General features: G+C 38.1%; 1 protein-coding gene across 7 annotated transcripts; it reads right to left on the bottom strand.

Annotated features, from left to right (window-relative positions):
* Positions 1-3,014: 3,014 nt before the first annotated feature.
* LOC119791497 lies at positions 3,015-21,197 on the bottom strand. 7 transcript variants are annotated; one of them, XM_038297633.1, is made up of 7 exons: positions 21,121-21,197; positions 19,947-20,279; positions 19,124-19,339; positions 18,983-19,033; positions 18,771-18,887; positions 18,623-18,675; positions 18,182-18,512 (listed from the first exon to the last, which is right to left on the bottom strand). In XM_038297633.1, exons 1-7 carry the CDS (start codon positions 21,164-21,166, stop codon positions 18,381-18,383), a joined length of 948 nt encoding a protein of 315 aa, XP_038153561.1. In that variant the 5' UTR covers positions 21,167-21,197; the 3' UTR covers positions 18,182-18,380. The 7 variants fall into 7 exon arrangements, with proteins under 7 accessions (XP_038153562.1, XP_038153561.1, XP_038153560.1 ...); XM_038297632.1 differs by having other exon boundaries at positions 18,983-19,339; XM_038297637.1 differs by having other exon boundaries at positions 18,182-18,463; positions 18,983-19,339.
* Positions 21,198-25,723: the final 4,526 nt, after the last annotated feature.

The following is a 25,723-nucleotide window of genomic DNA, read 5'->3' as shown; positions in this document are numbered from 1 at the left end:
CTATAGTTGTTTTATTTATCACTTGCCATAAACACACCCCTGCTATAGAATTTGATAGTAATGTTAAATCAATTTCTGACCCTGTATTATCTCTAAAATTAATCCTGGTTTTACTCCCATCATTTAAACATAGCAAATTTTTTACATCCATTATTTCTTTTATTATTTCCCCATTAAGATCATTATGATGACCCCATACTGAACTATGTCCATTAAAGTCCCCACATCATATAACCTAACCCTCTAAATAGTTCCTCCATTATATCTATTGAAAATCTTTTACATGGATTATAGAAGTTGATTATTTTAAATGACTTATTTGCTGTCCAAATTTCAGTAACAATGTATTCTAACTCTCTTCCTTTAGCCAATAGTCTAAATTGAATTCCCTGTTTTATGAATATTATACATCCTCCTCCAGATCCTCCCTCTCTATCTCTTCTAATGCTTCCATATCCTTTTATAACAAAATCAAGATTTGGTTTAAGCCACGTTTCCTGAATTCATATAATCTATATCTATATCTTATTCAATTCTCTAAGAAATCCTTTAAAAATCAAACAAATCTTTTAAACTCTTGTCCATTTGCAATAAGGCTTCTAGCGGTCCATTGTAAGATGTTCAGATTTTGTCTTCCTGTCCTCCTGTCTTTCCTTCAGCCCCTAATCTCTTATTTATGTGCTCCTAGGATATGTCCTTTATACCAAAAATCCTCTCCGCCCCTTTCACAATTATTTAGATTTTTTCTGTTTTTTGCTTAACTTGGTCTGTACAATTAATGACATATGCAATGAACAACATAATTTTTTCAACTGTTGCCACATTTTTAGTTCCACTCTGTCTTTGTTTTGGTGTTGGATTTGGCTGAACTTTCTTTATCACTTATTTTGGCTTCATTCTTTTAGCGGCTTCAGCATAACTTATATTGATAGTGACTTTAACCTGTTTGATTTCCATTGCTTTTCTTCTGAGCTCACATCCTCCATAAGTCACTCTGTGTTACCCTCCACAATTACAAGTTTCCTTCCCATTTTTACATTCATCATAAGTATGCTATCCTCCACACTTTGGACATCTCTGTTTTCCCCTACGTGCTGCTGCGATGTTTCCATATCTCTGGCATTTATAACACCTGAGAGGAGGAGAGATATATGGCCTTATAGGAAAGCACATACACCCAACTTTTACCCTTTCAGGAAGAATATTTGTTTGAAACTCCAACATTACTGAGAGACTTTCCACTCTTTCACCTTCCACTGTTCTCATCAATCTTTTGATTTTGCTCACTTCACTAGCATAAATACTGTATCTAAACTTTTCTAGATCTTCCTCCACTGGGATACCTGTAATCACTCCTCTTACTACTTTATCCTCTCCAAAAATCTTTACCTGAGTAATAATTTTTTTTACAAATACTCTGGGTGCTCATCACTTTGTTTTTCTGTTTTTCATTTCTCACTCTAACCAACAGATTTCCATCTCTAAGGATTTTAGCAACTGTATCCTCTCCAAACTTCTTTTTTAATTCTTTCGACAGAGCTAATAGACTGAGATGAATACCTTCATCCTCCTTCCTTAACTTTATTATTAGTTTAACTTCCCCTCGAACCATCCTCTTACAAACTACATTATTTCCATCCAAACTGTTTCCTTCCAGGCCCCTTTTAAAGCACTAATTTAAAGCACTTTTTAGAAAAGGCAAAGAAGAATGAACAATCTGGGATTCACATGGAAAATAATATAATATAGTGTACTCCTTCTAGATCAGGGGTCGGCAACCTGCGGCTCCAGATCTAGATGTTTGTTGTTTTGCATAGTTGCTCTTAAATAAACAAATTCTCGAAAAATAAGTCGTTTTTTATATATAAAAAAATATATATATAAAGCTTACTAATAGCTCTCCCATTATTAAACTGGTACAGTACATTATTTTTTAGGTTTTTAGAACAGTATTGGACCATGCAAAACACAGTTTTGCCTTAACAAAGCGTCAGAAGGGCAAGATTTATGTAAAAAAAAAAAATAAACCCGACATGACCTTATGTGTTTTTTTGTTGTTGGCGTTCATATACATATACTGGTGTGATAACGCAGTATACGTTTGATTGGTTTTTGTTATACGTCTATTTGAATTAATAGACCCCCTGGAGAAAACTCCACCAGCCACTACTGATTGGTATATGTATCTGTGTGTATGTTATATATGTTTATGAAGTTGTATTGTCTTTTCGGGGTGTGTGTGTGTGTGTGTGTGTGTGTGTGTGTGTGTGTGTGTGTGTGTGTGTGTGTGTGTGTGTGTGTGTGTGTGTGTGTGTGTGTGTGTGTGTGTGTGTGTGTGTGTGTGTGTGTACCGGAGCATAGATTTGATATAATATCTGTTAAAAAATTTTAAGAACCAAGGAAGAATAACTGCCACTTTGACTCAGTAGCCAATGGGGATCTAAATAAACAAACAAACATAGATTGTTTTATTTAATATTAACCAATAATTCATATTGGTTGGTCTTCAACCCCCCATAATATGTAGCTTTACCATGAGGTATTGCTGGATATTCAGTCTTTCTTAAGTAGCCTCCACAACTATCATCATCTAGCTTTCTGATAGTTCTGTGGTACAGTACTGCTGGCAGATGGCACACGTTTCTTTATGTCTTCTCGTTTGGTCTATATAACCTCAGTTTAAAATGAGCCACAGGCAATGAACATGACCATGCACCTTTAAGCTACTGGTTCTGCATTGCTTGCTCTTCCTGTATCTTCTCTTTGATGTTATACTTATTAGAACTCTGCTCATTTTGAAAACCGTCAGGCTATTTGTTTGGGTCATTTACAAAACCACATTATACATTTTACTTCAATGTTTTAAATTAATGTTGAATTATTATTTTAGTCTCAGATACATATCTTATACTTACTATATTTAAAACTTTATTTTTGTTCATTAATATATCACAATGTTCTATGTGAGCCTACATTGATACAAAACCAACAATATAGATAAATTTTTTATTCACTGAATTCACCAAGAAAAATGCATAACATAGATTTTTTTACAAACATTTCATAATCATGACATTTTTCCACTTAATGAAGATATGACAACTGAGATCACTTCAGACCAATAAACAAATTCTAAGCACAGAAATAGGGTATTAATTTAATATATTTAATTACCTTTTTCAAAGGTTGTTTTTTTTAAGGTATATTTAATCAGACAAATGAGCTTCATCAGGCTCTAAAGGACTGTATCTGACATTTGAATACACACTTTCTTCAGTCTTCAACTCTCTCCTGTTCGCCGTCCCTGTAGAGAAATGTAAGGCAGCATAGGTCAGATGCTCTCTTTCTTCTGTCTGAGTGAAAACATAAAATTTAAACCTTTTTACCCTTTAAAAACCTTTAAACCCTTTAAACATTTTAATTTCCGTCATTTTGTTGTATCCATTTGGGTTTAATATATTTCTAATTAAAAAGGACAATTACTGTAATTACTCAAAAAATCATCAGGTTGCCTTGTGTGATTATGTTGTGTTTGTAAAGAAGATCTTTCTAAACATGGTTCAAAGAGGAATTTTGATTCTAAAATTGTTATTTTATTAGTACTTACTTCTGTTTTTGTGTCTGTGAGTTTCGCCACAAATTAAACCAATATTGACAAGCACAGATATGGCCAAGCAGATCATTGTTATTACTAAAGACATCTCACTTAATGAATAAGCTGGAAAAAAAGAAGACAGGATGCAATTGTTTCTGTTAAAAAGCCCATCATTGATACATATTGGCTAAGAGTATGATAGAAAGAAATCATACCAATTTCAACTCTGGTTCCGTTTCCAAGTAATATCTCTCCACATGTGGCCACTGCGCAGTAATATGTTCCAAGATCAGAAGGGGAAACCTTCTTAGAGAAGTTATAACTACATCTCTTTTCAGCGTTTGATGGCTTCTCACAATTTTCAGGTGTTTTTCCATCAGTAAAGATGATATCTGGAACAGACTTGTCCAGTTTGGCTCTTAACCAGAACACTCTGGGTTCTCCTGAACAGGTCTTTTCCTCAGGCTGAGAAAGGAGTGAACACTGCAGAGTATCTGAGTCTGCTGGACGGGATGGATCTAGAACAGCTGGCTGCTGAACAACACGGTAGCTTGAAGTTGTCTCAGTGTTTCCTAAAAAAAAAAGTATTCTATAATAATTACAATATATATTTTTATTCATTTTTTAAATTATTTTGAATTAAGTAGAAGAAACACATACAGCGTGTTGCTAATATTCATAAAAGCGAGATCCTTCCAAAAAATAAATAAAATTTTGGTTTCTTGATAAGGAAAATTGTCTATTTCTAAGTGAGAAGGTCCTCGTTATTTCATTGTAGCAAAGTATTTCAGCATTATTTAAAAAAAAAAAATATTTAATTTAACTGTTTGTTCAAAATTACACCAATATAAAAGCAGGGGAAAAATTGAGAAAAATCCAACAACATACTAACATTTCCACATTAGAGAATTCTAATTATTTCTATAGTTGTATTTTTTTTTATTTCAGCAAGATCCCAATAAAAACTATCAATTTAAAAGCTCTGAAATTATATGTCTACATATTTAAAGAGATAAAATTAAAATGTTCTGCAGGATAATGAAATGCCATGGCTCCCCTCTATACTGTAAATGACTTTTTAAATACCTATACTTACCATATCAGGTTCAGCAGCCAAAACCTAGTGATGATTTTTATGCTTTTTATTATATAGTGTTTTAATTATTTTCATGATTACCTTCTAATGATAAGGTTATCCCATTCCATATAGATTTATACCGGTTCATATGCACACAGTGATACATTCCTTTATCTTCTTTAGCAGTCCTCAAGATCGTCAGATTAAACATTTTGTTATCATATGATGAGTTGAAATTTAAGGGAGAAAATCCAGCTCCATAAATAGGGTTTGCATTCTTCTGCAGGACTGAAATTAAGTTGAGAGTATCTCCTGTAGTCTGCTTGTACCAGTGAAGCCAGTCCAGGCTCCGAAACTCCATGTTCAAATCACATGTTAAAGTCACAGGTTTGCCCAGCTGGGCTGTGACCACTGGAGACAAGGCATCTGTAACTTTAAAACAAAAAGAGAGAAAAGTTGAACATTAGAAATAAAAAAAATAAAAAATCAAACTAAATTATATAAAAAGCTAGGACGTGAAAATTAGGTCTTACAGAAAATAATAAAAACGTACACTTTATGTATTACTTACATCCTTCATGAAGGTAAAACAGTGAAGCCCATAAAAGAGTCATATTTACACTGTCTTCATTGAGAAAAATTACATTTTAATCAAATAGGGATGTTTTGTAAACCACTTTCAAAGGAATCTGATTGGCTTTCTTAGAAATGCAATCTAAGAGAACTTCCTGTTGCCACACAGATGATAATGTTTAATGCAAAATATTCTTTGTATTTAGGTTTTGGATTTTTTTACCTAAATATCTTGCTTTTTTCCTTTTAAATGTTTGCTTTTGGACAGTTTTTTTTTTTATACCAGTTCAGTGATATATTTACACATTTAAATAATTAATTTACGATTTTAATGTCACACTTTTTAAGTACTGTATATTATTGGCAAAGGCCCACCAGCCTCTACTATCAGAAGATCAAATATGAACTATCATGTAATTTGTCCATGGTTTTTATTTTTCTGGAGGTTATTTTAAATTGAATACAATAATTCTACCTACTATCAGCATTACACAGTTTTGTGAATTAATGAATTTAAGAAAAACTTACATTCACTAACAGTACCAATCCAGTAATAGAAAGTCTGATGTACAGGGTTGTATGTAATGTATGGAATGGTAAATCATGCTTTAAAATTACAGAAGATTACACTTACTTCTTTGAGGAAAAAGAACATGTAGCATAACCCAAAAAAAAAGCATCTTCACACAACTCCTTACACTCTGTTATACTAAAAAGACAAGAGGAAGTGGGCTAATTTTACACCAATGTCAACGAATCATTGTATTTCCTGCCTCACTCATTTTTTTTTTACAAATGTGTTCAAAGTAAGGGCTCTATATTGTGTCATTTTGTCTCAATTCAGAACACAGAAAATGCTATTACTTTATGAATATAGGTCTAGAGTAACAAAGTGGCAAATATTTCTTATAATTGGATTAAATTAGAAAATTGATTACAAGTATAAAATGAAAAAATACAATCTTATGCATTCAAATCCTTAAACGGCTCACTAGTCTAAGTGTGAAAAATATCACCAGATGAAATTAGATTGAACTGTTGGTCTTTTTCTCCACAGATTGTTCAGCTGATATTGGCCAAACTGTATCAACTCAAAAGATGCTGCAATAAAACATTTACAAGGTTAAAATCAGAGATGGGAAGTAACGAAGTACAAATACTTCGTTACTGTACTCAAGTAGATTTTTCTGATATTTTTACTTTACTTTACTACTTATTTTTATGGCGACTTTTTACTTCTACTCCTTACTTTTTTACATAAATATCTGTACTTTCTACTCCTTACATTTTAAAAAATTGTCTCGTTACTTTAGTTTTGAATCATTTCAATGGAGTTACCATTATTATTTTTCACGTCATCAATACCAAATTCAATCTAATTGGATGGGAATCTACGTTGCATTTGACGCACCACTACAAGATGAATCAACAGATTTGGCGGTATTCATTCGCGGCAAATCATTGCAGCTTGGTGGCGGTGGCGTTAGCATAGTAGTATGGACGACGAGATGATTGAAAATGAACACAACGGAGATCTAGTCCTATTGGCAGACATCCATTTAAAATGTAGGTAACGGCATGAAAAAAGTGGTTTCTACTTTTACTTTTATACTTTAAGTAAATTTACAAGCCTGTACTTTGTTACTTTTACTTGAGTAAAGAAGTTTAATCAGTACTTCCACTGTTACCAGAGTATTTTTTAACACAAGTATCTGTACTTTTACTCAAGTACAGAAAGTGAGTACTTTTGCCATCTCTGGTTAAAATATAGAATATCTTACAAATGTTTTCAAGTCTGCCCAAGTTAAAACTATCAACAGTTAGTAACTCTGTCCTTTTTCCCTAGTTCGTATCTCTTTTTACTTTGAGACTTTTCCTTTTACCTCTCCTATTTATTTCTTGAAAACTATCAAAACTAACAAAAGCCAAGTTGAATAGATGTTACGGAGTTTCTTTGCTCCGATCTGAGTAAAGGGACATTCAGAAGCACAGAAAAATGACTTGTGATTTTTCTGGTGTCTGATGTAAAGTTCTCTAGTGACACATAAAAGTCCCTGTCCTTAAGGAAGGGTTTAAACTAGTCCAGTATTAAATCAAGTGATTAAAAGTATCAAATGCTACACTGAGATCCAATAATACCAGCACTGTGGTTTCTCCAGAAGTCTGAATTTATACAGATGTCATTGAACATCTTAATCAGGACAGTCTCTTTAATGTGGTTGGCATGGAAACCTTAATGAAAGACATCAAAGAAGCTTTTCATTGTTAAGAGGGCATCTAACTGTTGAAAGACAACTTTTTCAATGATCAGAAGTCTTGATTTGTCATTGTTCCTCAGGGGTACAACTGCATTTTTAACAGCTCAAAGCAATATAAAGCAAAAGAGTGCTGGCAAATACAGTAGTGCATTAAGAGTAAATTAAGATTATAAAAAGTTATATAAGGACTGTGCAGTTACAGAAGAAAAAATATATATACAAGAATATCTACAAAAATTGTGGTAATGCGCATGAGTATATTGCACTTATATATTGCACTTGTAGAAATTGCACAGTATGTATTGACTGTTCTTGTGACTGTTGGTTTTTACAGAGGGGTTCAGAGCAACAACAGCTCTCGATATGAAGCAGTTTTTTTTTTGTCTGTATCACTGCAAAAAATAGAAATCTGTTTAAGTCATTTTTTTCTTAAAATAAGTGCATTTAGTCCTAAATTATAGGAGATAAGTGAGACAATGGCAATGGAACAAGACAATTTACATTTAAAATTAGAAAAAACAGTTGCATTGTCTTATTTAAAGTGCATATTATCTAATTATCTTAATTCAAGATTAAAAACACTCATTCCGTTTGCAGTTCATCATATTTACCGTCTCAAATTAACGGTAAATACAGTTTATTTAGGAAAATCTTAATTTATTTCTGCATAGTGTTTGGAGTGTTGTTTTGGTCATGTAAACCTGAAACGCCTCTAAGAAGGGAGCAGTTGGTAAAGATGGTGACCGGGGTGTGAGGAGTCAGGTTTAGCAAGAAGGCTTGGCTAACTGCATGGAGCAAGGCTAAAGGCTGGTTTATGCTCAGAAACTAGGTCGTCTGCGTGTGTGCTGCAGTGAACGCAAATATGCCCCCACCCCTTCCACATACACTCTGGTGCACCACTCCAAAATTGTAGCTAACCACAGAGAGTGCCGCAGACAGGAGGCCTGTGATTGGTCAAATCTACATCCGCTCTACACTATATGCGTATTTCCTGTTTGGTACCTTACCGGCTTGTTTTGTTTGTATGACCGCCAATGTGAAAAACGACTCGTAAAGCTGGACCAGCTTTAAAGGAATAGTACACCCAAAACATGATTAGCCTTCATTTTCTACTCACCCCCATGCTGAACAACACTCTGGAGTACTTTTTTGATATCTCAAATGCTTCTGGAGATCTGGGAGGCTTCTTGCTGTCTGCTGACATTCAAATAATGGAGGTCTATGGTGCCCGAGACAGAAAGGTCCATAAAAGTCCACAAAAAACGTGTCAATATTCCTCCATACTGGTCGTCCAATGTATTCCAAGTGTCCTGAGTGGGTAGCATCCAGAATTTACTCGAAACAAAGTCATTTAGAATGTTTTTAGAGCATAAACAGTAGTGTATAGGATTTCCTGAAAGCGTGCACCTGCGCGATCACGACGCTACGGAAGCTGCAGACCAAACCAGATGAAAGTGCGCATTCAGCGTCTGCTCTTCCAATAATGCAAGCGTAGAAGAAGAAATGTGCCGTTTACCTGTGCAAAGAAAGAAACAACGAAAGAAAAATGTCTGAGGACTTCAGTGTTGAGGAAGAGCATGTCATGTTTAGGTTTTCAGACTCTGAATAGGAGCAATCACGGAGGCAATGATCAGTTAAAGGTTTTATTGAAGGTTTGTGGAAGTACAGAGAGGAGTCCGGCAGGCAGGGTTGTCAGGATACGGAGAGAGGACGGCTTGGCGTCTGTTTGGGAGGACGGTGTCCAGTGATCCAGCCTATTGGTGCAGGTCCGGTTGGCGAGATCGGATGGTGGTGTCTGAGGGTGGACTGGCAGGTGCGCTCAGGCAGGAGGGCGTCTTAAGGTTCTGAGACCAGAAGCCTCACAGGTTCCTAGAGGCTAACTGAATGGTTCCAGGGCTTGGGATCCTGGGTTCTAGGAGAAGGGAGCAGAGAGGACAGGGTTAGATTCAGGCAAGGCTTAGGTTCAAGGCTTAGGTTCAAGGCTTGGTTCAGGATCAGTTGTACCAACGCTGAAGCATTAACGAACTGACGCCCTCCTCCTGGTTCCAGCTCCTTAAAAAGGGTGGAAATCAGCTGATGAGGAGCACCTGCCCATCCAGCCCTGCAGAGAGAGAAAAAAGGAAAAGCAAAACCCCAGCCTGCACCCAGGACTGGAAGTATGACAGCACCCCCCCTTTAACGGACGCCCCCTGGCGGCCGTCCAGACGAAGAGGACTCGAACTCAGAAATGAGAGTAGGGTCAAGAATAAAAGAGCGAGGAACCCAGGAGCGTTCCTCAGGGCCATAACCCGCCCAATCCACCAGGAACTGGTGGCCTCGACCACGGCGCCTAGAGGCAACAATCTTGCGGACTGTGAAGGCCGGGTGACCATCCACAACCCGGGCGGGCGGAGGGGGCTCGGCAGGAGGGCACAGTCGGCTGGAGGAAACGGGCTTGATCCGGGAAACATGGAAGGTGGGGTGTACACGAAGATGTGGAGGGAGTTTGAGACGGACATCTAATGGGCTGATAACCCGGTCAATCTTAAATGGACCGAGAAAACGGGGAGCCATCTTTCTGGAAACAGCCTTCAGTGGGAAGTCCTTAGAGGAGAGCCAAACCTCCTGTCCAGGCAAATAGGTGGGTGCAGGAAGGCGTTTGCGATCTGCAAACGTCTTGTCACGGATGGAGGCACGTTCCAGGGCTGCCCGGGTCTGGTCCCAGATTCTACGGCAACGGGAGAGGTGTGACCTGACAGAAGGGAGGACAGAGTCAGGGAAGGATGTGGGGAGGAGAGATGGCTGGTAACCCACAGAAGCTTCGAATGGGGAAAACCAGTGGCCGCGGATACGTGGGTATTGTGCGCGTATTCAACCCAAGCGAGATGCTGACTCCAGGTGTTGGGGTTCTGGGAACAGAGACAGCGGAGGGTGTTCTCGATTTCCTGGTTGAGCCGCTCGCATTGCCCATTGGACTGTGGGTGAAATCCTGATGAGAGCGAGACCCCAGCTCCCAGACTCTGACAAAAGTCGCGCCATACTCTGGAGATGAACTGTGGACCGCGGTCAGAAACAATCTCAGTGGGGAGTCCATGAAGCCTGAAGACGTGGCTGATTAGAAGCCGGGCTGTCTGATGGGCAGACGGGAGTCCTGACAGGGCCACCAGGTGGCAGGCCTTGGAGAACCGGTCAATGATGGAGAGGATAACTGTCTTGTGGTTGGAAGGAGGAAGACCGGTGATAAAATCTAAGGCAATGTGAGACCAGGGGCGGCTGGGTCTGGGTAAGGGTTGGAGAAGACCAGTAGGTGGTTTGCTGGAGCCTTTATTTCTGGCACAGACAGGACAGGCAGAAACAAATTCAGAGACATCTTTATTGAGTGATGGCCACCAGTAATACCGCCGGATAAGGGCGATTGTGCGACTAGAGCCAGGATGACCAGAGAACCTTGAAGAATGACCCCAGCGGATAACTTGGGAACGGACTGTGGAGGGCACATAGCGTCTTCGTGGGGGGCCGCCTCCAGGGTCTGGTTCGCCCACCAGTGCTTGCTGCAACTGTCTCTCTAGCTCCCAGGAGATAACTCCAACAACGCAGGACTCAGGGATAATGGTTTCTGGGTTTCCGGGGTCTTCAGAGGAGGAGAATAGCCGGGACAGGGCGTCAGGCTTAGTGTTCTTAGAGCCAGGGCGATAAGTGATGGTGAAGTTGAAACGGGAGAAAAACAGAGACCAACGACTCTGGCGGGAGTTCAGACGTTTGGCGGACTGGATGTAAGAGAGGTTCTTGTGGTCGGTCCAAATGATGATGGGTAACTCTGTCCCCTCCAGCCAGTGGCGCCATTCCTCCAAGGCCAGCTTGACGGCCAGAAGCTCTCGATCTCCTACGTCGTAGTTTCGTTCTGCACAAGAGAAGCGTCTAGAGAAGAAGGCGCAGGGATGGAGTTTCCCGTCGGAGGCTGACATCTGGGACAGAACCGCTCCAACTCCTGTGTCTGAGGCGTCAACCTCCAGAGTGAACTGGACCAGTGGATCAGGGTAGGTGAGGATGGGGGCCTGAGAGAATCTCTCCTTAAGGAGTCTGAAGGCCTGATCTGCTTCTGAAGACCACAGGAACGTCCTTTTGGTCGAAGTGAGAGCTGTAAGAGGGGAAACAATGACACTGTAGTTCTTGATGAACACTCTATAGAAGTTTGCAAACCCGAGGAAGCGCTGAAGCTGCTTTCGGGACGTGGGAGTGGGCCAATCAGTAACGGCCTTGACCTTTCTGGGATCTGTCTTCACCTGTCCACCCTCAAAGATGAAACCGAGGAAGCTGATGGATTCTTGGTGGAACTCACATTTCTCTGCCTTTACGAAGAGTCGATTTTCCAGGAGGCGCTGTAAGACCAAACGGACATGCTGCTTGTGTTGTAGTGGATCCTTAGAAAAGATAAGTATATCATCAATGTACACAAAGACAAATTGATTAATGAAGTCTCTGAGAATGTCGTTTATGAGAGTTTGGAAAACAGCAGGGGCGTTGGTCAGACCAAATGGCATGACCAAATATTCAAAGTGGCCGATGGGGGTCTTGAACGCCGTCTTCCACTCATCCCCCTCTCGAATCCGGACCAAGTGGTAAGCATTGCGGAGGTCCAGTTTAGTGAACAACGTGGCTCCCCGAACCGTGTCGAAGGCTGATGCCAGGAGGGGAAGAGAGTACTTGTTTTTAATAGTAATCTGATTTAACCCCCGGTAATCGATGCAGGGGCGTAAGGACTTATCCTTCTTCTCAACAAAGAAAAACCCTGCCCCGAGGGGTGAGGATGACGGGCGAATAATGCCTGCATTTAAAGAGTCATTAATGTATTTCTCCATGGCACCCTGTTCAGACTGGGATAATTTGTAAAGACGGGCCGATGGCAGCGGAGCCCCTGCTAGAAGATCTATGGAGCAGTCGTAAGGCCGGTGGGGTGGAAGACAGAGGGCCAGATCTTTACTAAAAACCCGATTGAGGTCGTGGTACTCAGAGGGTACCAGGAGACAGATCAGGAGGGACCTCAGGACAGACTGGGGCGGCCGAAGAACGAGGAAGAGCTGACTGAAGACATGAAGCCAGACAACTGGAGCTCCAGGTCTCTATTCTGGATTCTCTCCAATTAATATGGGGATTGTGAGCTGACAACCAAGGGTAGCCAAGGACTACAGGTGAGTGTTTGGTGGGAAAAACAAAAAAGGAAATGGATTCACGGTGATTACCAGAAGTTATAAACTGAAAAGGAAGTGTCTGTTGGGTAATAGTTGCTAAAGGACTACCATCTAAAGCTGCAACAGAAATGGGAGACGGTAACGTGCGAACCGGGATCTGAAAACGATTAACCAAAGTGGGATCTATTAAATTCTGCTCAGAGCCCGAGTCCACTAAGGCTGAAACATGGTGGCGAGAGTCCTTAAGGTAAATAACGGCCTTTAACTGAAATCTAGGACTGGGGTCTTCAATACACGCGCCCGCCAGTATCCCCAGAGTTACTGACGGACCTGGTCTTTTGGGCGGAGGGGACACGACAAACGGAAATGACCGGTACCGCCGCAGTAAAGGCAAAGTTGGCCCCTTATGCGCTTATCCCGCTCCTCAGCTGACAGGTGGGCTCTGCCTATCTGCATGGGCTCCTCGGTGGGCTGGCTCAAGATGGGCCGGGCTTGGGAAGGCACGGGAGGAGCTGAGGGGGAAGAACGCTGTGCCGGAGACTGATCGTGACTCCGCCTCTCACGAACCCTCTCCCTGAGTCGCTCGTCTACCCGAATAGCGAGGTTGATTAAATCCTCAAGACTGTCGGGTTTGTCACGGCTTGCTAGCTCGTCCTTTAATTTCTCTGACAGAGCATTGAGGAACACGGCTTTTAAAGCGAGGTAGTCCCAGCCAGCTTGAGCTGCCAAAGTGCGGAAGTCGACTGTAAAGTCGGCGACCGATCGACTTCCCTGTTTGAGCGACCATAATTTCTTAGCCGCCTCCTCCTCCCCCATGGAGGAGGCGAACGTTCTTTTGAAGCGGTCCAGAAATTCGGCATAGCTGTAATCGTAGATTGTTTCCTCATCAATAAAAGCCTCAGCCCATCTTAAGGCTCTGTCTCGGAAAAGACCAATTAAATAGGAGATCTTATGGGAGTCGTCAGGAAAAGACCGAGGTGAACGACTGAAAACTAGAGAGCATTGTAAAAGGAATCCCCTGGACTTACTCAGATCTCCAGTGAACGGTTCGGGGGCCGGAGTGGAAATCCCCACGTCGGGCGCAGATGACGCTGCGGGGACAACGGGAGCACTGGCTGCAGGCGGAGGAACAGAGGTAGGTGGGTTTACATTCAGCAAGGTCTTCACATCCTGCAGTTCCCGGGTTAGGGAGCTCATAGTCTGCATAACCTGTCTGCTGTTGTATCATGGTCTGAATCAGGGCTTCATGCTGGCCTAGCAGTAAACCCTGGTGGGAAATAGCGCTGCGTAATTGCTCTCCAGAGTCAGCTTGGTCAGTTCGTTCTGTCATGTTTAGGTTTTCAGACTCTGAATAGGAGCAATCACGGAGGCAATGATCAGTTAAAGGTTTTATTGAAGGTTTGTGGAAGTACAGAGAGGAGTCCGGCAGGCAGGGTTGTCAGGATACGGAGAGAGGACGGCTTGGCGTCTGTTTGGGAGGACGGTGTCCAGTGATCCAGCCTATTGGTGCAGGTCCGGTTGGCGAGATCGGATGGTGGTGTCTGAGGGTGGACTGGCAGGTGCGCTCAGGCAGGAGGGCGTCTTAAGGTTCTGAGACCAGAAGCCTCACAGGTTCCTAGAGGCTAACTGAATGGTTCCAGGGCTTGGGATCCTGGGTTCTAGGAGAAGGGAGCAGAGAGGACAGGGTTAGATTCAGGCAAGGCTTAGGTTCAAGGCTTAGGTTCAAGGCTTGGTTCAGGATCAGTTGTACCAACGCTGAAGCATTAACGAACTGACGCCCTCCTCCTGGTTCCAGCTCCTTAAAAAGGGTGGAAATCAGCTGATGAGGAGCACCTGCCCATCCTGCCCTGCAGAGAGAGAAAAAAGGAAAAGCAAAACCCCAGCCTGCACCCAGGACTGGAAGTATGACAGAGCATGAGTTCTTTGCCGAGCTGAATGCGCTGGTTTGGTCTGCCGGCTTCCGTAGCGTCGTGATCGTGTGTGCGCTTTCAGGAGCTAAGATAGTATTACATATAGAAACATGTATTTCATCAATACTCCTACTCATATCCACTTTTAACATTTTAATTTCACTACTATTCCTAAATGTTTCCCAATCTGCTGACCTAAAACAACATTTCTTTGCCCGTTTTACACAATACCTTTCTTTATTTAACTTTATTTCAATGAAACTAGTATAATGATCACTTCCTATAGTTTTTTTATTTATTTATTTCCATAAACACACCCCTGCCATATAATTTGATACTAATGTTAAATCAATTGCTTACTCTGTATTATCTCTAAAATTAATCCTGGTTCCACTTCCATCATTTAAACATAACAAGTTTTTAACATCCATTATTTCTTCTATTATTTCCCCATTTTGATCATTATGATGACCCCATACTGAACTATGTCCATTAAAGTCCCCACATCATATAACCTAACCCTCTAAATAGTTCCTCCATTAAATCTATTGAAAGTCTTTTACATGGATTATAGAAGTTGATTATTTTAAATGACTTTTTTGCTGTCCAAATTTCAGTAACAATGTTTTCTAACTCTCTTCCTTTAGCCAATAGTCTAAATTGAATTCCCTGTTTCATGAATATTATACATCCTCCTCCAGATCCTCCCTCTCTATCTCTTCTAATGCTTCCATATCCTTTTATAACAAAAACAAGATTTGGTTTAAGCCACGTTTCCTGAATACATATAATCTATATCTACATCTTATTAAATTCTCTAAGAAATCGTTTAAACTCTTGTCCGTTTGCAATAAGGCTTCTAGCGTTCCATTGTAAGATGTTCAGATTTAGTCTCCCTGTCCTCCTGGCTTTCCTTCTGCTCCTAATCTCCTTTTTAATGTGTTCCTAGGATATGTCCTTTATACCAAAAATCCTCTCCGCCCCTTTCACAATTATTTAGATTTTTTTCTGTTTTTTGCTTAACTCGATCTGTACAATTAATGACATATGCAATGAACAACATAGTCTTTTCAACTGTTAGCACATTTTCAGTTCCACTCTATCTTTGTTTTGGTGTTGGATTTGGCTGAACTTTCCTTATAACTTCTTTTGGCTTAGCGGCTTCAGCATAACTTATAGTACTGTTGACCTTAACCTGTTTGATTTCCATTGCTTTTCTTCTGAGCTCACATCCTCCATAAGTCACTCTGTGTTGCCGTCCACAACTGCAACAAGGTTCCTTCCCATTTTTACATTCGTCATAATTGTGCTCTCCTCCACACTTTCGAACATCTCTGTTCTCCCCTATATGCTGCTGCGATGTTTCCATATCTCTGGCATTTATAACAACTGAGAGGAGGAGGGATATATGGCCTTACAGGAAAGCACATACACGCAACTTTCACCCTTTCAGGAAGAATAATTGTTTGAAACTACAACATTACTGAGAGACTTTCCACTCTTTCGCCTTCCACTGTTCTCATCAATCTTTTGATTTTGCTCACTTCTCCACCATAAATACCACGTCTTAACTTTTCTAGATCTTCCTCCACTGGGATACCTGTAATCACTCCTCTTACTACTTTATCCTCTCCCAAAATCTTTACCTGAGTAATAATTGTTTTTACAAATACTCTGGGTGCTCATCACTTTGTTTTTCTGTTCTTCATTTCTCGCTGTAACCAACAGATTTCCATCTCTAAGGGTTTTAGCAACTGTCAGCTCTCCAAACTTCATTTTTAATTCTTTCGACAGAGCTAATAGACTGAGATGAATACCTTCATCCTCCTTCCTTAACTTTATTATTAGTTTAGCTTCCTACCGAACTATCCTCTTACAAACTACATTATTTTCATCCAAACTGTTTCCTTCCAGGCTCCTTTTATCACTTTGTGTCTCTGACACGTTGCCTTCTCTACGCTCTCTTCCTGACCCTCTATTACCATTATTACCATCATCCTCAACCTGAGACGCCATAGCAGTCCAGTCACAAACCAGTTTAACCAACATCCCACGTTCAGCATTTTTGAGTCAATTCTTCTCTGTCAACTTCAAATTCTGCTCCCGACGCTGTCAGAGCTCTTCCCCCAAGAAAGACTAGACTGCGCTTCAATATTGGGCATAAATCAAAAAATATCTGCGACAAGCTCACTGCGACACACAGCTGCAGGAGTATAACCAGCCCTTAACGATTTATTCTGCCTTCCATGCCTCCTTTTTTAAACATCAGGATGTGAGCCAGCATGGATAAAGACAGCTAGGACTAATTTAAAGCACTTTTTAGAAAAGGCAAAGAAGACTGAACAATCTGGGATTCACATGGAAAATAATATAATATAGCGTACTCCTTCTAGATGTTTGTTAGTTTGCATAGTTGCTCATGAATAAACACATTCTCATAAAATAAGTAGTTTTTTTTTTATATACATAATAAAAAAAATATAAAGCTGACTAATAGCTCTCCCATTATTAAACTGTTACATTATTTTTTTAGGTTTGTGGAACAATATTGGACCATGCAAAACACAGATTTGCCTCAGAAGGGCAAGATTTATGGACAAAAACGAAACCTGAGATGAAATTATGTTTTTGTTGTTGTTGTTGTTGTTGTTGGCATTCATATAAATATACTGGTGTGATAACTTAGTATACGTTTGATTGGTTTTTGGTATACGTCTATTTTGAATTTATAGACCTCCCTGGAGAAAGCTCCACCAGCCACTACTGATTGTTATAGGTCTCAGTGTGTATGTTATATATGTACTGTATATGAAGTTGTTTTGTCTTGTCTGTGTGTGTGTGTGGGTGTGTGTGTGTGTGTACTTCTGTGTTTTGCTTCATTGTTGCACACCGTTGATATAATATCTGTTCAAAAAAATGTAAGACCCAAGGAAGAATAGCTACCACTTTTACTCAGTAGCCAATGGGGATCTAAATAAACAAAAGAACAAACATATATTGTTTCATTTAATATTAACCAATAATTCGTATTGGTTGGTCTTCAACCCCCACCAAATGTAGCTTTACCATGAGGTACTGCTGGATATTCAGCCTTTGTTAGGTAGCCTCCCCAACTATCATCATCTAGCTTTCTGATAGTTCTGTGGTACAGTACTGCTGGCAGATGGCACACGTTTCTTTATGTCTTCTCTTCATGACTGGTACTATAATTCTATTTAGGCTTAAAAAGGAAAAGCTAAACACCATCAGGACCGACGTTTGGTCTATATAACCTCAGTTTAAAATGAGCAACAGGCATAGAACATGACCATGCACCTTTAAGCTGCTGGTTCTACATTTCTTGCTCTCCCTGTTTCTTCTCTTTGACATTCTACTCATTAAAACTCTGCTCATTTTGAAAACCGTCAGGTTATTTGTTTAGGTCATTGACATTTTACTAAGATGTTTCAATTGATATTGAATTATTATTTTAATTTTAGATACTTATCTTATACTTACTATCGTAAGAATTGTATTTTTGTAAATTAATATATCACAATGTTCTATGTGAGCCTACATTGACACAAAACCAACAATATAGATAAATTTTTTTATTCACCAAGAATATATTTAATATAGACTTTTTCCACACATATTATAATCATGACATTTTTCCACTTAATGAAGATATGACAACTGAGATCACTACAGACCAATAAACAAATCTGAAGCACAGAAATATGGTGTTAATTTAATATATTTAATTATCTTTTTATAGGTTGTCTATTAAGGTATATTTAATCAGACAAATGAGCTTCATCAGGATGTATTCTCTAAATGACTCAGTCTGACGTTTGAATAAACACTTTCTTTAGTCTTCAACTCTCTCTTGTTCGTCGTCCCTGTAGAGAAATGTAAGGCAGCATAGGTCAGATGCTCTCCTTCTTCTGTCTGAGTGAAAACATAAAAGTTATACAAACATTTTAATTTCAGTTATTTTGTTTACGCCTTTGGGTTTAGTATATTTCTAATTAACAAAGACAATTATTGTAATTACTCACAAAATCATCAGGTTGCCTTGTGTGGTTATGTTGTGTTTGTGAAGAAGATCTTTCTAAATACATGGTTCAAAGAGGAATTTTGATTCTAAAATTCTTCTACCTTTTTCTATTTTCTTTGTATATTTGTTTGTAGTTTACAAGTACCTACCTCTGTTTTTGAGTGATCTTCTGTGAGTTTGGCAACAAATTAAGCCAATATTCAAAAGCACAGATATGACCAAGCAGATCATTGTTATTACTAAAGACATGCCACTTAATGAATGAGCTGGGGGGAAAAAAGAAGAAAAGATGCAATTGTTTCTGTTAAAAAGCCCATCATTGAAACATTTTAGCTAAGAGTATGATAGAAAGAAATCATACCAATTTCAACTCTGGTTCCATCTCCAAGTAATATCTCTCCACATGTGGCCACTGCACAATAGTATGTTCCAAGATCAGAAGCAGAAACCTTCTTAGAGAAGTTATAACTACATCTCTTTTCAGCGTTTGATGGCTTCTCACAATTTTCAGGTGTTTTTCCATCAGTGAAGATGAGATCTGGAACAGACTTGCCTAATTTGGTCCTTAACCAGAACACACTGGGTTCTCCTGAACAGGTCTTTTCCTCAGGCTGAGAAAGGAGTGAACACTGCAGAGTATCTGACTCTGCTGGACGGGATGGATCTAGAACAGCTGGCTGCTGAACAACACGATAGCTTGAAGTTGTCTCAGTGTTTCCTAAACAATGAACATTAATTGCAATATTATTTTTATATTTATTAATAAAGTATAAGAACAACATACTGCTTGACATTGCTAATGTTCATAAGATATTTTATAGCTAGATCATTCCATAAATTAAAAATGTTGAGTTCTTGATAAAGAAAATTGTCTCATTATTTAAATTGTCCTCATTATTTAATTTTGGAAAAGTTTTTCAGCATTATTTCAAAAAAAATATTTGATTTTACTTTTCATTTAAAATTACACCAATATAGCAGCAGGTATTTTCTATACATTTCTAATACATCTCAAAACTCAACAACATACTAACATTTTCACGAAAAAAGAATTGAATTTATTTCTATAATTCTTTCATTTCAGTAAACTCTCAATAACAACTATCAAATTAGAGGCTCTGAAATTGTATGTCTACATATTTAATGATATTAACCAGAAATTTTCTGCAGGCTAAAAAAATGCTATGGCTGCCCTCTATGCATGACTGTTTAATTACCTATACAAACCATATCAGGTTCAGCAGCCAAAACATAGTAAAATATATTTTATATAAAAGATTTTCATGCTTTTTATTATATACTGTTTTAATTATTTTCATGATTACCTTCTAATGATAAGTAACTCCCATTCCATATAGATTCAAACCGGTTCATATGAACACAGTGATACATTCCTTTATCTTCTTTAGCAGTCCTCAAGATCGTCAGATTAAACATTTTGTTATCATATGTTGAGTTGAAATTTATGGATGAAAATCCAGTTCCATAAATAGGGTTTGCATTCTTCTGCAGCACTGAAATTAATTTGAGAGTATCTCCTGTAGTCTGCTTGTACCAGTGAAGCCAGTCCATGCTCTGAAACACCTTGTTCAAATCACATGTTAAAGTCACAGGTTTGCCCAGCTGGGCTGTGACCACTGGAACCAAGGCATCTGTAACTTTAAAACAAAAAGAGAGAAAAGTTGAACATGAGAAATAAAAAAAAAGTAAATTATATAAAAAGCTAGGACGTGAAAATTAGGTGTTACAGTTTATGTATTACTTTCATCCTTCATAAAGGTAAAATGGTGTAGCCCATAAAAGAGTCATGTTTAAACTGTCTTCATTGAGAAAAATGACATTTGAATCCAAGAGGGATGTTTTGTAAACCACTTTCAAAGGCATCTGATTGGCTTTCTTAGAAAAGCTATCTAAGAGAACTTCCTGTTGCCACACAGAGGATAATGTTTAAAGCAAAATATCTTTTGTATTTAGGTTTTGGATTTTTATTTAAATATCTTTCTTTTTCATGTTTTTCTGAAGATTGCTATTGGACAGTTTTTTTAAAGATCAGTTCAATAATATATTCACACTATAAAAGAATCAACTTACTTTTTCAATGTTGCACTTTTTAAGTATGTTACTGGCAAAGGCCCACCAGCCTCTATTATCAGAAGATTAAATATGAAATTCCATATAATTGTTCATGGTTTTTATTTTTCCGTTGGACGTTAGTTTAAATTGAATACAATAATACCGTACTACCCACTCTCAGCATTACATATCATATTTGTAGAGGTGAGATTTTGCTTAAGAGCTGCAAACATCAAGAAAAACGCAGTTTATAGAGTTCCATGAATAAATCATTTTAAGAAAAGGATGGTCTCTTGAAAATTCTAAATACAGGAAATCAACATTCACTAACAGTACCAATCCAGTTATAGAAGTCTGATGTACAGGGTTATATGTAACATATGAAATGGTAAATCATGTTTTAAAATTACAGAAGATTACACTTACTTCTTTGATGAAGAAGAACATGTAGCATAACCCAAAACAGAAGCATCTTCACACAACTCCTTACACTCCGTGATACTAAAAAGACAGGAGGAAGTGTGGTAATTTTACACCATTGCCGACGAATCACTGTATTTCCTGCCTCACTCATTTTTTTCTACAAAAGTGTTCAAAGTAATGGCTTTATATTGTGTCATATATATTGTGTCTCAGTTCAGAACACAGAACATGCTATTTTTTATGAATATGGGGCTAGAGTAACAAAGTTGCAAATATTTCTTATAACTGGGTTAAATTTGAAAAGTGATAACAAATATAAAATAAAAAAAAACATAAAATCTTATGCATTAAACAACTCACTAGCCTGACTCAAAGTGTAAAAAATATCGCCGGGTGAAAACTGATTGAACTGTTGGTATTTTCCTCCACAGATAGTTGATATTGGCCAAACTGTAACAACTCAAAAATGCTGTAATAAAACATCTAAACGACTAAAAAATAAAATATCTTAAATGTTTTTTTTCCCCAAGTCTGCCAAGGTTAAAACTAGTGTTGCACTGATACCGATACAAGTATCGCGCAGGGCCCTGATCCAGCACTAAATGGTGGTATCAGTAAAGGCGAGTACCAACAAATAGGGCCCCGACACCATTTTCAGAGCCAAAAGTTTATTCAACTATTGTCACCCATTCCAGGTAGGCAATAAAAAGTTCTGCTGGATTCACTTTGTATTAGTCTTTTTTTTTTTCCATGCTTCACATAGGTAGGCAGCAGCTTGACAAACCCATGATGGCAATTATTTTACATCCAACTAGTAGGCAGTTCTTCATATATACACACACATCAATTTCAAACAGATGGTAATGGTATGGTAACGGCCAATACTGCACAGTCATGTATCAGGTATCGGGGCGAAAAAATGGCAGCACTAGTTAAAACTATCGACAGTTAGTCACTCTGTTCTTTTCCCCTAGTAAGAATTTAATTTCACTCTGAGACTTGTGCCTTTTACCCTGCCTTTTAGAGTAGAGGGAGGCTAAAAAAAAATAACAATAGCATCTCTATGAAAAGCTATTAAATGTAGATGTGCCATAAACAGACAGATGATAACTGACAGAAACAAAGCAAAGCATATCCAATCAAACTACCCAAGCCTGGATAAACTTTCAAAAATTTTGTTGGGATGGTTTTATTAACAAAAATGATTCCTCTATATATATATATATATATATATATATATATATATATATATATATATATATATATATATATATATATATATATATATATATATATATATATATATATATATATATAAGTGACAGTGTTGCCACGGTGGTGGATGTAGCCAAGTACAGCTGAGGCAAACACCTCCTGGTCCTGGTGGCAGAAAATGTCCCAGTCTGTGCTTTCAAAGCAGTCCTGCAGCTGCACAGAGGCACTGTTAGGCCAAGTGGTCACAGTCTGGGTTATTGAGGGTGAACACTTCCTCAGCAGTGTGTAGGCTGGAAACAGACTGATGAAGAGGAGGTTTGAGATGGGTTTTTAGTCCTGCAGCACAAATTTGTCCAAGTTTAAGTGAAAACACCCAACATAAGCAATGTGATATGATTTGAATTAAATAGATCTCTAAAACAGGCAAAACATTCTTAATAAAACCATGATTAACACATCAAGAGGAGCTTAGCTGCTGAACACTTTTCTCCAAACCTTTCAGTTAATTTGGCAGAATTGAGGCATTTTAACAGAGTTTCTTTTAATGGAGCGGGAAATCGATAGACAGATTGGTGTGGCTGCTGCTATAATGCAGATGCTGCAATGGTCTGTCGTTGTAAAGAGAATCTGAGTGAAAAGGCAAAGCTCTCTATTTACCAGTCTGCCTACGTTCCTACCCTCGCCTATGGTCATTTAATTTTGATCATGACCGAAAGACTGAGATCTTGGATACAGGTGCCTGAAATTAGCTTTCTCCGCAGGGTGGGTAGGCACTCCATTAGAGATAGGGTGAGCAGCTTTGTCTTTTACGAGAGGCTCAGAGTAGAGCTGCTTCTGAGATTGCTCAGACATCGTTTTCAGATGCCACCTGGATGCTTCCTCAAGAGGTATTCCAGGCGTATCCCACCACAAGGAGAACAAGGGGACAAAATTATATAAATAAATAAAAAGTTTTCACTTTAAGGTTATCTAATACCTTAAGCGAAAAATGCATTTTCAGGGGGTATTGAAAACCTCAACTCATTTTGCAGTTTGAACATGCCAGGGCAGGTTATACCAGACTCTTGGGATTGCCACAAAAACTCGGTCACCTTCAAGTTTTAGTTATGCTTCAGGTGCAGCTAGAGTTCTGAATGAGTATCGATATGAAGAAGCTTGGTCATTTACTGGTAGCTAAGCCACTGACAGCTTTAAGAACAAACAGTAAGATTTTTACAATCTATTCTGATATAGATTAAGGCCTCCACCTGTAAAACCATTCCTGTTTTGATGGTCGTCTCATTGTTGCCCCTCTAGTGCACCTGTTGTTAATTTCATTAATACCAAAGCAGCTGAAACTGATTAGCATCCTCCTCTACTACTTACCTGACCAAATCAATATCCCAGAAGTTTAATTATCTTGATGCTATACTCTGTGTTCCTTTATTATTATTATTATTTTTTTTTTTTTTTGAGTAGTGAATATCCGTTGGTTGTGCTGTTCTTTTTACATCTCTTTGCAGGTGATTAAGCAGGCTGAGATGTTATATCTTTATTTCCTTTTTATCTCCTCTTTCTTTCATCTTTTCTTCTTTTTTACTGTTTTTACCTTTCCTGTTCTACTTACACTGTCCTCAGTGTCCACATAATCTGTAATACTCCCTGCATGATTTATAATAAAGCTATTTATATGTATAAATTGAGTGGAACACTATGGTGATAGCCCTATACTGCTTCACTTGTGAAAGCAAAATCTGTTGGGCTCTCGTTTTGGCATCGAGACAATTATTCTTATTGCCACATTGCCAGACAGGACACTGTTAAAAAAAAAATTTAAATAGCTACCCTGGTGGCTTTTACATCTGACAATGGTACCTCGTCAGCGTCCACCTCAAATCGCTTCTGTGTTTTAGTAAAAGAGCTTACCAAGGGTGGAAATGTGTAATGGTAAAGTTAAAGGACAAAATATATGCCATTCCTTTCCCTAAATCTGTTTAGAGTTAGTAATAAATAATGTTTTCAAGGAGGTACTTTTCAGATATTTGTCCTGTACCAATTAAGATCCTCTTGATCTTTTTGTTTTCTTTTGAACTTGGCTGGACTTATTTTAAACATTAGAAAAAAAATAATAATAAATTATGTTTTTTAACATCAGTAAGTATTTTAATGTAGGTAAATTTTACTTGCCTAATGTAGTTTTGGGGGAGTCACCTATAAAACATAGTTTCTGCAAATCTTTAAACAACTTATTGTTACTAAAACATAGTACGGTACTCCTAATTTGTGTGCACCTATATTTCTGTGTGTGTTTCTATTTTTTTGTTTTACGTGGTTTAAATGTCTCTAAGATGTATCGTAACGTTATGAACCCTTTAAACATTACATTGTAAGTGTAGCTGTAAGTGTAGCTGTTTGTATACTATAATGTTACAAATAGACTATCAGTACATTTTTGATTAATACATGTTAACATTCCATTATATATTTACAAATAATTTAAGAAAATACAAGCATGAGTACATTTACTGCATACTTACATTGAAATGTGACCTAAAATATCTTAAAATTTCTACATATTCAAATTCGCTTTAAGCTTTAAGTGAATTGTTATACAGTTAATTTACATTAAAAAATATACATAAAACATGTTTCAAAATATTTTCCTGCTGTACATTTTAGAAATTAAACAAGCCTACTTTTACACAATGCATATCTTATAAGCGTACTGTAAAACAATATTTTTAGTATGTTAAAAGTTTTACACTCAAAATTGGTACAAAAAATATCTTTTTATGATTTCTATATATTTTGACACAGTACATTTCCTTCTTAGTATATTTAAAATGATCCATTAAAATGTGAATACATTTGGGATATACTAAAGTATATTAAATACATTACACTTAATGTTTTCAATACTTTTTCTCTATGTCATTTCACTTTGACAAATAACTTAGTTTCTGAACATCCATGGTTGTGTGGATTGCATTGGTTGTTGCCGACATCTGGTAAACATGTCATGTTAATAACACCTCTAGAAATATATTTATTTAGAAAAATGTCGGCATGTTTCATACTTACTTCAATCACTCTCTATCTCACTAAGTGTATTTATGTCTACCAGGTAAATACCAGCTGCTGTTTGCATTACTGTTTAGTGTTTACCAGGCTAACAGAAAGTTTGTGTGTGTTTCCTAAAATAAGACTACCGTTTATTGCAAAGGTGATGTTGCTTGACCATTGGAAATGCAACACAAGACAACCTCTGCAAGACAGTCTTGTTTTAGGAGTTTCAGCTCACTTAAGAGCTTCCTGAGCAACTATGGACATACCAATAGATATTTATTTCAATATATGTGTATGTATATGGCCTGATGACTGATGATGAATATAATTATTATTACAGTATATT

This window comes from Cyprinodon tularosa, unplaced genomic scaffold (genome assembly GCF_016077235.1).
Source record: "Cyprinodon tularosa strain WSP-4 unplaced genomic scaffold, ASM1607723v1 ctg393, whole genome shotgun sequence".
NCBI lineage: Eukaryota > Metazoa > Chordata > Actinopteri > Cyprinodontiformes > Cyprinodontidae > Cyprinodon > Cyprinodon tularosa.
Note: the sequence above shows the minus strand (reverse complement) of the source record. Positions and strands in the feature narration are given on the sequence as shown.